The 15,134-nt window shown below is 53.9% G+C and overlaps 4 protein-coding genes across 4 annotated transcripts; all 4 read left to right on the top strand.

The window, feature by feature from the left end:
* Nucleotides 1-7,206: 7,206 nt before the first annotated feature.
* Nucleotides 7,207-8,342, top strand: HBZ (hemoglobin subunit zeta). The gene is made up of 3 exons (XM_007453639.1): nt 7,207-7,335; nt 7,868-8,072; nt 8,173-8,342. The coding sequence occupies exons 1-3, from the start codon at nt 7,241-7,243 to the stop codon at nt 8,299-8,301; spliced, it is 429 nt and encodes a 142-aa protein (XP_007453701.1). The 5' UTR covers nt 7,207-7,240; the 3' UTR covers nt 8,302-8,342.
* A 672-nt stretch (nt 8,343-9,014) lies between these two features.
* On the top strand, nt 9,015-9,785 carry HBM (hemoglobin subunit mu). Its single transcript, XM_007453638.1, has 3 exons — nt 9,015-9,128; nt 9,284-9,488; nt 9,599-9,785. The coding sequence occupies exons 1-3, from the start codon at nt 9,037-9,039 to the stop codon at nt 9,725-9,727; spliced, it is 426 nt and encodes a 141-aa protein (XP_007453700.1). The 5' UTR covers nt 9,015-9,036; the 3' UTR covers nt 9,728-9,785.
* A 1,700-nt stretch (nt 9,786-11,485) lies between these two features.
* Nucleotides 11,486-12,147, top strand: LOC103087901 (hemoglobin subunit alpha). The gene is made up of 3 exons (XM_007453637.1): nt 11,486-11,580; nt 11,687-11,891; nt 12,019-12,147. Exons 1-3 carry the CDS (start codon nt 11,486-11,488, stop codon nt 12,145-12,147), a joined length of 429 nt encoding a protein of 142 aa, XP_007453699.1.
* Nucleotides 12,148-14,268: 2,121 nt separating this feature from the next.
* On the top strand, nt 14,269-14,930 carry LOC103087630 (hemoglobin subunit alpha). Its single transcript, XM_007453636.1, has 3 exons — nt 14,269-14,363; nt 14,470-14,674; nt 14,802-14,930. The coding sequence occupies exons 1-3, from the start codon at nt 14,269-14,271 to the stop codon at nt 14,928-14,930; spliced, it is 429 nt and encodes a 142-aa protein (XP_007453698.1).
* The last annotated feature ends 204 nt before the right edge of the window (nt 14,931-15,134 follow it).

Here is a 15,134-nt window from a genome sequence, read left to right as displayed (position 1 = left end):
CCGGGGCACGAACCCGTGTCCCCTGCATCGGCAGGCGGACTCTGAACCACTGCGCCACCAGGGAAGCCCGAAAGGTACAACATTTTTAAACCCAATTTTAAAAATCACTATATTTTATTGCATTAAAATTATTAACTTCCATTCAAAAACAGTGCTAAGAGAGTGCAGGCAAGGTACAGACCTGGGGGATATAAGACACATGAAACTGACAAAGAACTTATATCCAGAATATTTTTTAAATTCTTATAAATCAATAAGACTGGCAACACAGTAGAAAAATGGCCATGACTTGGAAACTTCAAAAAAGAGGAAATCCAAAGGACAGCAAATATGTGAACAGGGGCCCAAGCTCATCAGTGTTAGGAAAGTGCAAATTAAGACCACGTGAGAAACTAATACACACCCACCAGAATAGCTAAAATTTGAGACCAGGAGACCTACCACAGCAAACGTTTGTAAGGATGTGGAGAAAGAGGAACTCAACCATCACTAGGGGAATGCAAGCTGGTACAGCTGCTTCAGAAAGCGGTTTGGCATTAATTACTGAAGCTGAGAATTCCCATGCCCTAGACCCAGCAGCCCCGCTCCTAGGAATATATCCGACAGAATGTTCACTGCAGCATCATTCACAACAACCAAGAACTAAACAACCCAAATGTCCATTCCCCAGTACCCTGTGTAACTTTGTGATATATTCCTACAAGGAAATACAACACAGAGATGACAATGAACACCCACAGCATCTCTGGCATGTCACAAACATGGGTGACAGAAGACACTGTACTGTTTCATGTACCTGAAGGCCAAAATCAGACAAAACCAACTAAAGTGCCTAAGGGCACATATTTGGGTAGTAAAAAGTTATTGAGAGACTTCCCTAGTGGCGCAGTGGTTAAGAATCTGCCTGGGCTTCCCTGGTGGCACAGAGGTTAAGAATCCACCTGCCAATGCAGGGGACACGGGGTAGAGCCCTGGTCCAGGAAGATCCCACATACCGCGGAGCAACTAAGCCCGTGTGCCACAACTACTGAGCCTGTGTCTTGAGCCCTGAGAGACTTCCCTAGTGGCGCAGTGGTTAAGAATCTGCCTGGGCTTCCCTGGTGGCACAGAGGTTAAGAATCCACCTGCCAATGCAGGGGACACGGGGTAGAGCCCTGGTCCAGGAAGATCCCACATACCGCGGAGCAACTAAGCCCGTGTGCCACAACTACTGAGCCTGTGCTCTTGAGCCCGTGAGCCACAACTGCTGAAGCCCATGAGCCACAACTACTGAAGCCCGTGTGCCACAACTACTGAAGCCTGCATGCCTTAGAGCCTGTGCTCCACAACAAGAGAAGCCACTGCAGTGAAAAGCCCTCGCACCGCAACGAAGAGTAGCCCCCGCTTGCTGCAACTAGAGAAAGCCAGCGCACAGCAACGGAAGACCCAACGCAGCCAATAAAATAAATAAATAAATAAGTAAATAAAATAAATCTTAAAAAAAAAAGAAAGTACTAAAAAAAAGAAAAAGAATCTGCCTGCCAATGCAGGGGACCCAGGTTCGAGCCCTGGTCCGGGAAGATCTCACATGCTGCAGAGCAACTAAGCCCGTGCGCCACAACTACTGAGCCTGTGCTCTAGAGCCCATGAGCCACAACTACTGAAGCTCGTGAGCCTAGAGTCTGTGCTCCTCAACAAGAGAAGCCACCGCAGTGAGAAGCCCACACACTGCAACAAAGACCCAACGCAGCCAAAACTAAATAAATAAGTAAATAATTTTTTTTTTAAGTTATTGAAAAGCAAGAAGGTAAGTCAGGGTAGGGGTCACCTTTGGGGAGGATTGGGATGCTGAGTATGTGCCTTATAATAATTAATTAGGCTATGACATAATACATTAGGCTATGATGTAATCTTATGCTATATTTTACAATGAAAAAAGTAAAAAAAGAAAAGGGCTCCTGCCCACACCAATGCTTTGCAGGGCTTGGTAGTTTCAGAAAAAAAGTGGCTTCCTGTGGCTCCCTCTCTTATGGAGGCCAAGGATGGGGGGAGGTGCTGCCGGGAGAGAAACAGGAGGCCCTGAGGCCCGAGAGGAGGGGAGGACCGGCCCCATAGTGGGAGGCCTAGAGTCCACACTCGTTACCTCCCATACTGGCTCCTGGCCACAGACCCCAGACACTGCAGCTGGGGGGCTTCTCCCAGACACATCCCTCACTGAGACCCTACTGTGCCTCCCCCTCTGGCAGACTTAATACCTTCGCCTGGCAGGCCAGCTCCGGCCTCACTCGGGACCTTCAGACTCCCTCCCTCTGCGTGACCTTCCACCTGGCGCTCAGCCTCCTCCGTCTCCCTCACTCAGTCTGTTTTCTCTGCCAGTCTGTCCATCTGTCTCTGTCTGCCTCCCTGCTGACACCTCTCCTTTCTAGGAGCTGAAGCCTCAGGATCAGGCTTACATACCCTTATGGAAGGCCCATATGCTGGTGATGGCCCTGGAGTTTCCTTCTGAACCAAGCAACAGCCAGAGGTGACTGGTGAGGACCAGGCTCATCCCATTCTGGAACGAACCCAGAGAGGCAAAGCCACATTCCCTGTGAACACCTGGGGCCCTGGAGTCAGCACTGCCAGGAGAGGTAGCAACAAGCCTAAGGCCAGTGGAGGGTGGGCACCTCCCTGGGAGAGGGTGACCCTGTCACAGGAGAAGAGGGGGACAGCTGTGAAATGTAAGTAGGGAGAGACCCGGAAGGGGCTTCCATGAAGGCAGACTCTACCTCCAGGCCACAGACAGGCACCAACAGCCCAGGTGAGATCCCCGCCCTCTCTGATCAGCAGTGGGGAGGTATCCACTGGACTCAGCTCCTGCATTCAAACCTCCACACTCCCATCAAGCCCGGCTTGGACGTGGAAGAGACCAACATCATGGCACAATAACGTGCCAAGCACAGTGTCTGGCATACAGAAGGTACTCGATCCTTGCTTATTCTTATACATATTTTCCAATCAGAGGGCTTGTCTGAGCCTCACAATTTTCTCTAAGAATAGTTCAGCAAAATATCTGTGATCAGAACTCTCCACGTGGGAAACGTTTACCCATTCTGTAAAAAGTCTAATAGGGTTTTGTGCAGATAACTCTTTGACTAACTCCAGGAACCAGAATCACCAAAACCATTTTGGAAAAGAATAATGAGGGAGGAATGACATCACCCAGTCTTTTAACACCTTTATTGAGATAAAATTCTCATACCATATATTCCACCCATTTAAAGTGTGCAATTCAGCGGGTTTTAGTATATTCAGAGAGTTATGCAGCCATCAGCACAATTTTAGAACGTTTTCATCACCCCAAAAGGAAACCCATCCGCGTTAGCAGTCACACCCACCAACTACCCCGGCCCCAGACAACCTAATCTACTTTCTGTCTCTAAGGATTTGCCTGTCCTTGACATATATATAAATGGAATCATACAATATGTATTTTTAATTTTTTTTTTTTTTTGTCTGTGGTGGGTCTTTGTTGCCGCATTCAGGCTTTCTCTAGTTGCAGCAAGTAGGGGCTATTCTTTGTTGTGGTGCGTGGGCTTCTCATTGTGGTGGCTTCTCTTGTTGTGGAGCACTGGCTCTAGGCCTGCGGGCTTCAGTAGTTGCAGCACTCAGGCTCAGTAGTTGCAGTACACGGGCCCTAGAGAACGTGGGCTTCAGTAGTTGTGGCATGTAGGCTCAGCAGTTGCAGCATGTGGGCTTTAGGGTGTGCAGGCTCCAGTAGTTGTGGCTCATGGGCTCTAGAGCACAGGCTCAGGAGTTGTGGCACATGGGCTTAGCTCCACGACATGTGGGATCTTCCCAGACCAGGGATCAAACCTGTGTCCCCTGCATTGGCAGGTGGATTCTTAACCACTGTGCCACCAGGGAAGTCCCACAATATGTATTTTTTCAAGGTTCATTCATGTATCAGTACTTTTTTCCTTTTTATGATGGAATACTATTCCATTGCATAGATTATACCATGTTTGATTCACCCATTCATCAGTTGAAGGACATTTGGGTTTTTTACACTTTTTGGCTATTATAAATATTGGTGCTACGAACACAGTACAAGTTTTTGAGTGGATGTATGTTTTCATTTTATTGGGTATATACCAAGGAATGGAATTTCTGGGTCATATGGGAACTCTATGTTTAAGCTTTTGAGGAGCTGCCAGGCTGTCTTCCACAGTAGCTGCACCATTTTACATTCCCACCAGCAGTGTCTAAAGATTCCAATTTCACCGCCTCCTCACCAACACTTGTTATTTGTCTTTTAAATATAGCCATTCTAATAGGTGTAGGTAAGGTTAGGGTTAGAGTTCAGGGTTAGGGGATTTGATTATAGCCATCTTAGTGAGTGTGCTCTTTTTGGTTTTGATTTGCATTTCCCTAATGAGTAACGATGCTGAGCATCTCTTCATGTGCTTATTGGACATCTGTATGTTTTCTTTAGAGTATTGTCTATTAAAGTCCTTTGCCCAGTTTTCAATTAGTTTTTTGTCTCTATTTTTCAGTTGTAAGTTTTTTTATATTGTGGATCAGTCCCTTATCAGATGTATGATTTGCAAATGTTTTCTCCCATTCTTGGGACAGGATCTAATTTTAAGACGGAACATAAAGTTTACAGTAATAAACACAATGTGATTTTGGTGAAGGATAGACACATAGATCAATGGAACAAAATAGAGAGTACAGAAATAGACCTGTAGAAATATGTCAAATTAATCTTTTACAAATGAATTAGAGAAGGCAATTCAATAGAGAAAGTATAGTGTTTTCAACAAAAGGTGCTGGAAAAATTGAACACTCATAGGCAAAGAAAAAAAACCCGGACATAAACCTCACACTTCATACAAAAATTATCTCAAAATGGATCATGGCTCTAAGTGTAAAATATAAACTATGAAACATGTAGAAGAAACCATAGATAAAAGTCTCTGTGACCTGGGATTAGGCAAAGAATTCTCAGGCATGACTCTAAAAACATGAATCTTAAGAGAAAAACTTGGTAAATTAGACTTCATCAAAAATAAAACTTTGGGGCTTCCCTGGTGGCACAGTGGCTGAGAGTGCGCCTGCCGATGCAGGGGACACAGGTTCGTGCCCCAGTCCGGGAAGATCCCACATGCCGCGGAGCGGCTGGGCCTGTGAGCCATGGCCGCTGAGCCTGTGCGTCTGGAGCCTGTGCTCCGCAACGGGAGAGGCCACAACAGTGAGAGGCCCGTGTACCGCAAAAAAATAAATTAATTAATTAATAAAAAATAAAACTTTGGCTCCACAAATGACACTATTAAGAGGATGAAGTGACAAGCTACAAACTAGGAGGAAATATTTGCAAATTGCATATCTGACAAATGACTGCATCCAGAATATATACAGAACTCTCAAAATTCAACAATAAGAAAACAAACAACCCAATTTTAAAATGGTCAAAAGACCAGAAGAGATATTTCACTAAAGAGAATATATGGGAATTCCCTGGTGGTGCAGTGGTTAAGAATCTGCCTGCCAATGCAGGGGACACAGGTTCGAGCCCTGGTCCGGGAAGATCCCACATGCAGCGGAGCAACTAAGCCCATGCGCCACAACTACTGAGCCTGCGCACCACAACTACTGAAGCCTGCATGCCTAGAGCCCGTGCTCCACAACAAGAGAAGCCACCACAATGAGAATCCCATGCACTGCAATGAAGAGTAGCCCCTGCTCACCACAACTAGAGAAAGCCTGTGCACAGCAGCGAAGACCCAACGCAGCCAAAAATAAATAAATAAATACATAAATAAATACATACATACATAAATAAATAAGAGAATACATGGATGGCAAATAAGCCCATGAAAAGACGCTCCACATCACTGGCCATCGGGGAAACACAAATTGAAGCCACAATGATATATTATCTCACAACAGTCAGAATGACTAACATGTAAAGATTCTGACAAAGATGCACGGAAACGAGGACTTCCCTTCATTGCTGAGTGGAATGCAAAACGGTAAAGCCACTCTGGAAAACAGTTTAGTGGTTTCTTACAAAGTTAAACATACACTTAGCGCATGAACCACCAATCCTACTCCTAGATATGGTATCATCCCAGAGGAAATAAAAACTTATGTTCACATAAAGACAAGAATGTTCATAGCAGCTTTATTAGTAATAGCCCCAAACTGGAAAAAGCCCACATGTTTGAGTGGGAGAATGAATGAACGTTAGTACCGTGGAGTACTACTCTGCAATAAAAGGAAGCCAACTACTGATACAGGCAATAACATGCATGGATCTCAAGGGTATTACTCTAAGTAAAAGAAGCCAGTCCTACAAGATGACATGCCGTATGGTTCCATTTATAGGATATTCTTGAAAAAGACAGAATTATAGTGGTTGTCTGGGTTTAGGGGACAGAAGAGGGTGAGACTGCAAAGGGGCAGCCTGTGGGAGTTTTGGGGCTGATAGAGCTGTTGTGTGTCCTGACTGTGGTGGGGTTACACAAATCTACACACATGTCAAAATTCACAGAGCAGTATATTAAAAAAAATCAACTGTATTGTATGTTGAAATAAAATTAAAAGGCATATTTGCCTCATTATGTTGAAATTATAACATGGTGAGCAACAGAGCAGTCCCCAAAAGCACATGACATTAGGATTCTCTTATTGACCGGCCACCTCCTCCAGCTTTTCAGGAACAGAACCAGTCAGTACCTCCCTCCTCAGGGCCCACTTGGCAAAACCATTGCTTTCTTGGAGGAAACCCAGGGATCCTAGAGCCAGTGTCTGGTGGGGAGGGGGGGTGCGGGGGGGATGCTGGCATGTGGGTCCAGCCACAGGACCCACCGAGGAGCAGTGCAGGCAGCACGGGCACAGGCTAGCCGAGGAGGGTGTGTGGGCACTGCTCCTCTGGCTTCTCCCATTTTGTGATTCTGAAACGGACATGGGCAGTCCAGCACTGGGCTGCCTGGGCCCCTATCTCCCCTGGAGTCTGGTCAGGCTGCAGCCAACGCCCCCTCTAAGGCTCAGCAACGGCAGCTGGAGTGATAGCCCCTCACCCCACCAGGCCCACCGGGCCCTGACTGCCCACTGTCACTGGATCTGATAAGAGACCCCCCCCCATGGCCCCCTCCCCTCTCCCAGCGATGACCACAGCCTGGCCCCCACCCTGGCTCCACGTATATAAGGGGACCCTGGGAGCTGAGCATCACGGACGCCAGGTCTCAGCACACCCAGCTCCCACTCAGCCACCACCATGTCTCTGACCAGGGCTGAGAGGACCATCATCGTGTCCATGTGGGGCAAGGTCTCCACACAGGCAGACATCATCGGCACCGAGGCCCTGGAGAGGTGAGCACCAGGTGGGCTGGGATGGAGCCTGGTAGGGGACAGTGTGGGTCACTGAGGACAGGGGTCAGTAGGAGGGGTCAGGGAGGATAGGTCAGCGAGGAGCGTCAGTGAGGAGGGTCAGTGAGGAGGGGACAGTGAGGAGGGGACAGTGAGGAGGGCACATATGCAGGTTCAGTGAGCACGAGCAGCGGTGAGGCGGGTGCTCGGCGGTCAGCAGGCAGGAAGAGGAGGGCCATGGGGAGGGTGACGAGGGTCGATTGTGTCCCTCCCTCAGCGCCCAGCACCCAGGTCTCCACAATCATTGTTGACTGAATGAGTGAGTGAAGGAAGGAACGAATGACTGGAGGACAGGGCGGTGAGGGTGAGGTGGGCCGGGCCATACTGAAGCCGGGGCAACAGCTAAAGTCCGCGATACCGATCGTGTCTGTCTTTAAAATGTTCACATTGGGGTCACGTTGCACTTTTTGCCCTAATACTTACGTTTTAACTCCCGCGTGCAAACGTGACGTGGCCCGGCCCGGCCCGCCCGCAGGCTCTTCTCCAGCTACCCCCAGACCAAGACCTACTTCCCGCACTTCGACCTGCACGCGGGCTCCGCGCAGCTGCGCGCGCACGGCTCCAAGGTGGTGGCCGCCGTGGGCGACGCGGTCAAGAGCATCGACAACGTGGCGGGCGCCCTCTCCAAGCTGAGCGAGCTGCACGCCTACGTGCTGCGCGTGGACCCGGTCAACTTCAAGGTGGGCGCGGGGCGGGGCCCGGGGCGGGGCGGGGTCCGGGGACGGGGCTGGGTGCCCGTCGCTCGCGCCGCGCCCGCCCTGAGCCACCCTGTCGCCCCAGCTGCTGTCCCACTGCCTGCTGGTCACGGTGGCCTCGCACTTCCCCGCTGACTTCACGGCCGACGCGCACGCCGCCTGGGACAAGTTCCTGTCCATCGTGTCCCGCGTCCTGACCGAGAAGTACCGCTGAGGATGCCTCCCGACCCCCAGGGCAGGCTTCGAGCCCTCCCCTTCCCCTGCACCCTGTTACGATTCCACCGGAGACCCCCAATAAATGGATGAGGATGGAGGGAGCCTGGTCGTGCGTCTCAGTATTGGGGGAAGCGGAGGAGAATGAAAGGAGGGAATGGGGGCTTCGCAGGAACACGGCCGACCCTAGTGTCACCCCCGGCCTGGAGGTCACTCCAAGGGTGCTTTGGGGGCGGTCCTTGGTCCTGAGGACCCCAGAGTCGCGACCGGAGGGAGCAGAACAGCCCAGGACCGCCCACGCCGTTTTCTCGGGTCAGACCTGTGTTTGTGCCTCTTTCCCGCCTCCCAAATCACCCAGTCTGTCGCTTCAGTCAGCGTATTGTGTGTATGTGTAGGGTATGTGTAGGGACTCAGGGGCCTTTCCTCAAAGCTTGTTGTCACAGCTCAGGCACTGAGAGGACCCGTGATACCTCCTGGCCCTCCGCGCTCTTTCTCCCAATCCCTCCATCAACTCCCTGTGGAATAATTGTAGATCCCCCTAAAGTCTGCAGCCAAGGCACACTCACACGGCGTGATTCAGTTCCTATGCGGTGACAGGGACCTGGGTTGGCAACCAGGGTCCCCAGGTTCCCGCCGCGCTCCTGAAGATAAGGGCGGGCAGGGCGCCGGGGGGCAGGGCCGCTATAAGGAGGCCGGGACTGCGGGCGCGGCACCCAGAGCACGCCACGCCAACGCCATGCTCAGCGCCCAAGAGCGCGCCCACGTAGCACAGGTCTGGGACCTGATCGCCGGCCACGAGGCGCTCTTCGGGGCGGAGCTTCTGCTCAGGTGGGTTGGGGCTGGGTCTCCAGAATCGCAGCGAGGCGGAGACTGGGGTGTTGGGCCTGAGTCGGGAGGGGGGCGGGCCTGACCGGGGTTTCGCGGGGTCTGGGCGGCGCAGACGCTGGAGGGACCGCCCTCCCTCTTTACCCTTGCTCCCGCAGGCTCTTCACGGTGTACCCCAGCACCAAGACCTACTTTAAGCACCTGGGCGACCCCCCTGACGAGGTGCAGCTGCTGAGCCACGGACAACGTGTGCTCGAGGCGGTGGGAGTGGCCGTCCGGCACATGGACAACCTGCGCGCGGCCCTGAGCCCGCTTGCCGACCTGCACGCACGTGTGCTGCGCGTGGACCCCACCAACTTCCCAGTGAGCCACCTCGGGACGTAGCAGGGTTCGCGCGCTCAGCCGAGGTGGGGAAGTATTCGGCAAGGAATTGGCGAGGACAGAGCTCTTCTCACCCGCCTTTTCTCCCGCAGCTGCTGATCCAGTGTTTCCAGGTGGTGCTGGCCTCCCACCTGCAGGGCGAGTTCACGGTGGAGATGCAGGTGGTGTGGGATAAGTTCCTGACGGGCCTGGCGGTAGTGCTGACAGAAAAGTACCGCTGAGTTCTGTGCCCCGGGTCTAGGTCTGTGCATGTCAATAAACACGCCTCAAAAGGCTGGACCCCGTGCAGGTGTGGTCTTTGGGGAGCAGGCGGACTGACGTCACAGTTGCGGGCAGAGAAGCTCCGGGTCCTGAGGGGAGCCTCGCGGAATCTTAGGGCAGGATCCCCAACCTTTGCTGACAATGGAACCAGGGGCACAGGAACGGGACCTTGGGCACTCAACAAACCCTGAACGAGGACAATTCCCGGTCTGACAGTCTGGGGGTCCGGGCCGGGTGTGTACACCCAGAGGCTTGCACAGAACAGTTGCCCTCCCGGGGCAGGGGAATGTGGTGGGGCCGAGCGCGTGCTCGGATCGGGGAAGGGTCTTCGGCTTCACCTCGCATCTGGCACCCGTGCGGTGCCATACCATTCGCAAAGCACGTCCTCATTCACACACTCATTCATCTCCGTCCCTACCTCACTCCTCCGGGAACTGCAAGCCTCAATCTTCGCCTCTTTAACAGACAGGCGGGGCACCGAGGCCTAGGGGGCAAGTTCCTGGCCTGAGGTCAAACAGACTTCGTGGCCCAGGGCTCCACAGACCCTCATCTCTGTTCTTTCCCATCTTCTCCCCTACTTCCAGCGCTCACTCTGTAGTTGCCTTGCCCTGGTCCAAGTTAGTCCCTTCCTCTGAATCTCCTGGGGCAGGGAGTGGGGGTAGGAAGGAAGACCTCTACAGCCACAACCCATGTCACGTCAACATGAGGTGCGATACTAGGCTTGTCCCTAAGCGAGCTGAGCCTAATGCATCCGACGGAAAATCCCCAACCGCGCTGGGTCTTTTAAATAATTTAGAAGATCCTAATGCAGGGTGGGTGCCTGGCAGGCCCACGGCCACCCAAACCCCGCCCCAGCTCCAGCTGCCCCGCTCAGTCTCTGGGGTCCCTGGGCCATGGCGCCCCCCCTTACACACACACACACACACACACACACACACACACACACACACACGCCCTGTCAATCTCTCTTCCCTCTGCTGCACTGGTGCAGGGATCTTAGTGCTCCATTTAGAGCCTTTGCGAATGCAGGAGCCTGACCCTGAGAGCTCTCCAAACTCTGAATGAGAATGGTTCCCCCACTGACAATCTCACATCTGTGCAGGGCTGGGAAGTGGGGGACCAAGTCCAAAGCAGGGGGTGGGGAGGGGCTGCTGGATGCTAAGCCCTGATTCTGGCTGAGTGGAATGCCCCCGCGGTCCATGACAACACCTGCTAACCCGCGCTGTGCCAGGGCCTGCCCACCATTGTGGGTACGATGCTTAAAGGACTTCCCCCCTGTTACATCCTGCACCCACATTATTTATATGGGCAGTTTACAGCTCTTTATCCTGGGGAAAAGTTTAGTGCGAAAGCAGCTTGTTTCACTTCGGAAAAGACTGTGCTCCTCTCCAAGACTGGCAAATAGACACCTCGAGACTACGCCAGCTGGGAACAAACTCGGGTGCCAGTGGGTTTGCGTGGCTCGGAAACGTGTGTGAGCTCCCAGACCCACAGGAGCGGGAAAAGAGTGGGCCCCAGGACTGGGTGGGGCCCGCTTGGGACTCCAGCCCTCCCACACCCTCTTGATACCGAGCTTTCCAGGCTGGCACCTCCTGGCCCCATGCCAGCCAATGAGCATGGCACGATCGGGCGTGCCCCTCGCACCCCAGGCATAAAGGCTCGCGCACTCCCAGCCCTGCACGCTTCTGGTCCTGACACAGACTCAGAGAGAACCCACCATGGTGCTGTCTCCCGCCGACAAGACCAACGTCAAGGGCACGTGGGCTAAGGTTGGCAACCACGGTGCAGAATTTGGCGCAGAGGCCCTGGAGAGGTGAGCCGCCCACCTGCCCGGCTGGGACTGGGGCCGGTCGCCCCGTCGCATCCTGGTCCTGGGCCGACCGGCCTAAGCCCGGCTCTCCCGCCTCTTCTCCACTCAGGATGTTCACAAGCTTCCCCAGCACCAAGACCTACTTCTCCCACTTCGACCTGGGACACGGCTCCGCCCAGATCAAGGGGCACGGCAAGAAGGTGGCCGACGCGCTGACCAAAGCCGTGGGCCACATAGACAACCTGCCCGATGCCTTGTCTGAGCTGAGTGACCTGCACGCCCACGAGCTGCGTGTGGACCCGGTCAACTTCAAGGTGAGCTCGCGGGCCGGGCCGGGAGAGAGCTGAGCTAGCAAGGCAGAGAGTGCGGTGGGGTTCCAGAGGTGGAGCACGGCCGCACCCCCCCCAACCCCGCGGCCCCTGACACCCCCTCTCTCCGCAGCTCCTGAGCCACTGCCTGCTGGTGACCCTGGCTCTCCACCTCCCCGCCGATTTCACGCCCTCGGTCCATGCCTCCCTGGACAAGTTCTTGGCCAGTGTGAGCACCGTGCTGACCTCCAAATACCGTTAAGCTGGAGCCTCCGCGATTCCTACCCTGGCCGGGGGCCCTCTGGCGCTCTGGGCACCCTCATTTCCCGATCTTTGAATAAAGTCTGAGTGGGCTGCAGCCTCTGTAGCCTCGGTTCTCTGTGTCCACGAACCGTGCCGGGGTCGGGGTGGCTCTCTTTGCCTTGGACCAAGCTGCTGAACCAAGCTCTGACTTGCAAGGGCTCTCCCCGAGGTGGGTAGTTCTAAAATGGCACCCTGTTTTGCAGTTTCTCTGATCCCCCTTAAAGATACAGTTAGGGGCTTCCTTGGTGGCACAGAGGTTGGGAGTCCGCCTGCCAATGCAGGGGACGCGGGTTCGTGCCCCGGTGCGGGTATTTTATGTTAAATACCAGCCTCTATGTAACAGTCTCCAACTTTCAGCCTCTCATAAAATGTTGGTGATTTTTTAAAAATTAATAAATGGGCCCTTAAAAAAAAAAAAAAAAAAAAAGATACAGTTAGATTCAAACAAACAAACCACACAAATAGGCTTTTTGTGGGGTCTCCCGGCACTTCTGCCTTGGTGCTGTGAGCAACCTTCACAAAGGCCCCCGTCCCACGCATCAGTGCCCTGGACTCCACGCTGGAACCTTGCACACCCCACCCACCCTGTAGCCCTTAGGGACCCTATCAGCACCTCCAGCCCAGCCCCCATCTTCAGGGCAACACCCAGCGCTGGATAAAAGTTTGGGGAGGGTGGTGGGGCCCCCTGCTCACCACTTTCTTTCTGGACAAGGACCTCTTCGAACAGCTGGGGAGTGGCTTCCCCCTCTCCACCACACACTCTTCCTCTGCCCCACAGCCCAATTCGCTTTCATTTAAATATAGAAAAACACTGAAGAATTAAATTAAAATCCACCCATATTTTTTTTCACACACATGTGCACACCCTTTTTGTGTGATTCAGGGGAGAGAGAGAATCCCTCTGTCCTGTCCACCTAAGCCCCGCAGAAAGAGTCAAGGCTCACAGTTTGGGGCTGACCCCACTGGCTCCTGTCCTGTGCTGAGGGGACACAGCTACATCTACAACTGTTTCTTTTTTTTTTTTTTTTTTTGGTCAAAAACACCATTCTACCTTAGGCATATTTTTCTTCAACCTGCTCTTCTCACTGAACTGTGTCTCCTCTCCCTGTCTTCTGGCCAATTCATTCAGCTCTGTCTCACTTCATATATTTGTTGGTCATTTTGATATTTCCATTAATTTCCTGTTAAAATCCTCTGTCAATTGTTCTCATAAGTCATTTGTCTTTTCCTTTTATCTTTGTGGGACGTCTTCCCATATTGTGAATGTAAGACATCAGCTGAGAAATATTCCTCAAATCTTGCCTTAAAAGGGCCGGGGTGGGGACTTCCCTGGCGGTTCAGTGGTTAAGACGCCGCACTTCCAGTGCAGGGTGCACGGATTCGATCCCTGGTCGAGGGACTAAGATCCCACATGCCCTGCGGCTCACCACCCCCCCCCCAAAAAAACGGCTGGGGTGCAGCAACTACCACCCTGGAAGAAGAAACTTGAACCCGGAGCCCCCCAGCCGGAGGGATTCCAGGAGAGATTTGTTGAGGACATGTGAGCGATGCGCACACGTCTTGTGTGCATCCGTCTCTGGCCTGAACTAGACGCACCGAATCGCCCATTCATTCACTGATTCTGCCGAAATTTAAAATGCCTAGCGTGTGCCAAGCCTAGGTCCAGGGTGGGTGGGACGGGCTGACCTACTCCCTTCTTCCATCCCTCAGGGGTTCTAAAGGGTGGAAGACCGGGCATCCACCCCGCTCCACAAACCGGCCCCTGCCAGCTGGGACCAGGATAGCACTTCCGGGGAAGGTGGACGTAGCGGGCGGGAAGCAGGCGGTGGGAAGGAGAATACCCTGGCCAGAGTCTCCAGGTCCCTCCCCAAACTGGGAGCGAAGCACCCACCGCCCAGCCAGGCGCAGACATTGCGCCGCGCGCCCCCTGCTGTCCAGATCCATAGGCGCATCCCGGCCCCGCGCCAGCCAATGAGTGCGCCCGCGATGGGGCGTGCCCCTCGCGCCCCAGGCATAAAGGCTCGCGCACTCCCAGCCCTGCACGCTTCTGGTCCTGACACAGACTCAGAGAGAACCCACCATGGTGCTGTCTCCCGCCGACAAGACCAACGTCAAGGGCACGTGGGCTAAGGTTGGCAACCACGGTGCAGAATTTGGCGCAGAGGCCCTGGAGAGGTGAGCCGCCCACCTGCCCGGCTGGGACTGGGGCCGGTCGCCCCGTCGCATCCTGGTCCTGGGCCGACCGGCCTAAGCCCGGCTCTCCCGCCTCTTCTCCACTCAGGATGTTCACAAGCTTCCCCAGCACCAAGACCTACTTCTCCCACTTCGACCTGGGACACGGCTCCGCCCAGATCAAGGGGCACGGCAAGAAGGTGGCCGACGCGCTGACCAAAGCCGTGGGCCACATAGACAACCTGCCCGATGCCTTGTCTGAGCTGAGTGACCTGCACGCCCACGAGCTGCGTGTGGACCCGGTCAACTTCAAGGTGAGCTCGCGGGCCGGGCCGGGAGAGAGCTGAGCTAGCAAGGCAGAGAGTGCGGTGGGGTTCCAGAGGTGGAGCACGGCCGCACCCCCCCCAACCCCGCGGCCCCTGACACCCCCTCTCTCCGCAGCTCCTGAGCCACTGCCTGCTGGTGACCCTGGCTCTCCACCTCCCCGCCGATTTCACGCCCTCGGTCCATGCCTCCCTGGACAAGTTCTTGGCCAGTGTGAGCACCGTGCTGACCTCCAAATACCGTTAAGCTGGAGCCTCCGCGATTCCTACCCTGGCCGGGGGCCCTCTGGCGCTCTGGGCACCCTCATTTCCCGATCTTTGAATAAAGTCTGAGTGGGCTGCAGCCTCTGTAGCCTCGGTTCTCTGTGTCCACGAACCGTGCCGGGGTCGGGGTGGCTCTCTTTGCCTTGGACCAAGCAACTCTCCAAGGCAGGTGAAGAGAGGGAAGGGG

The sequence above is a fragment of the Lipotes vexillifer genome, unplaced genomic scaffold, assembly GCF_000442215.2.
Source record: "Lipotes vexillifer unplaced genomic scaffold, Lipotes_vexillifer_v1.1 scaffold914, whole genome shotgun sequence".
NCBI lineage: Eukaryota > Metazoa > Chordata > Mammalia > Artiodactyla > Lipotidae > Lipotes > Lipotes vexillifer.
Note: the sequence above shows the minus strand (reverse complement) of the source record. Positions and strands in the feature narration are given on the sequence as shown.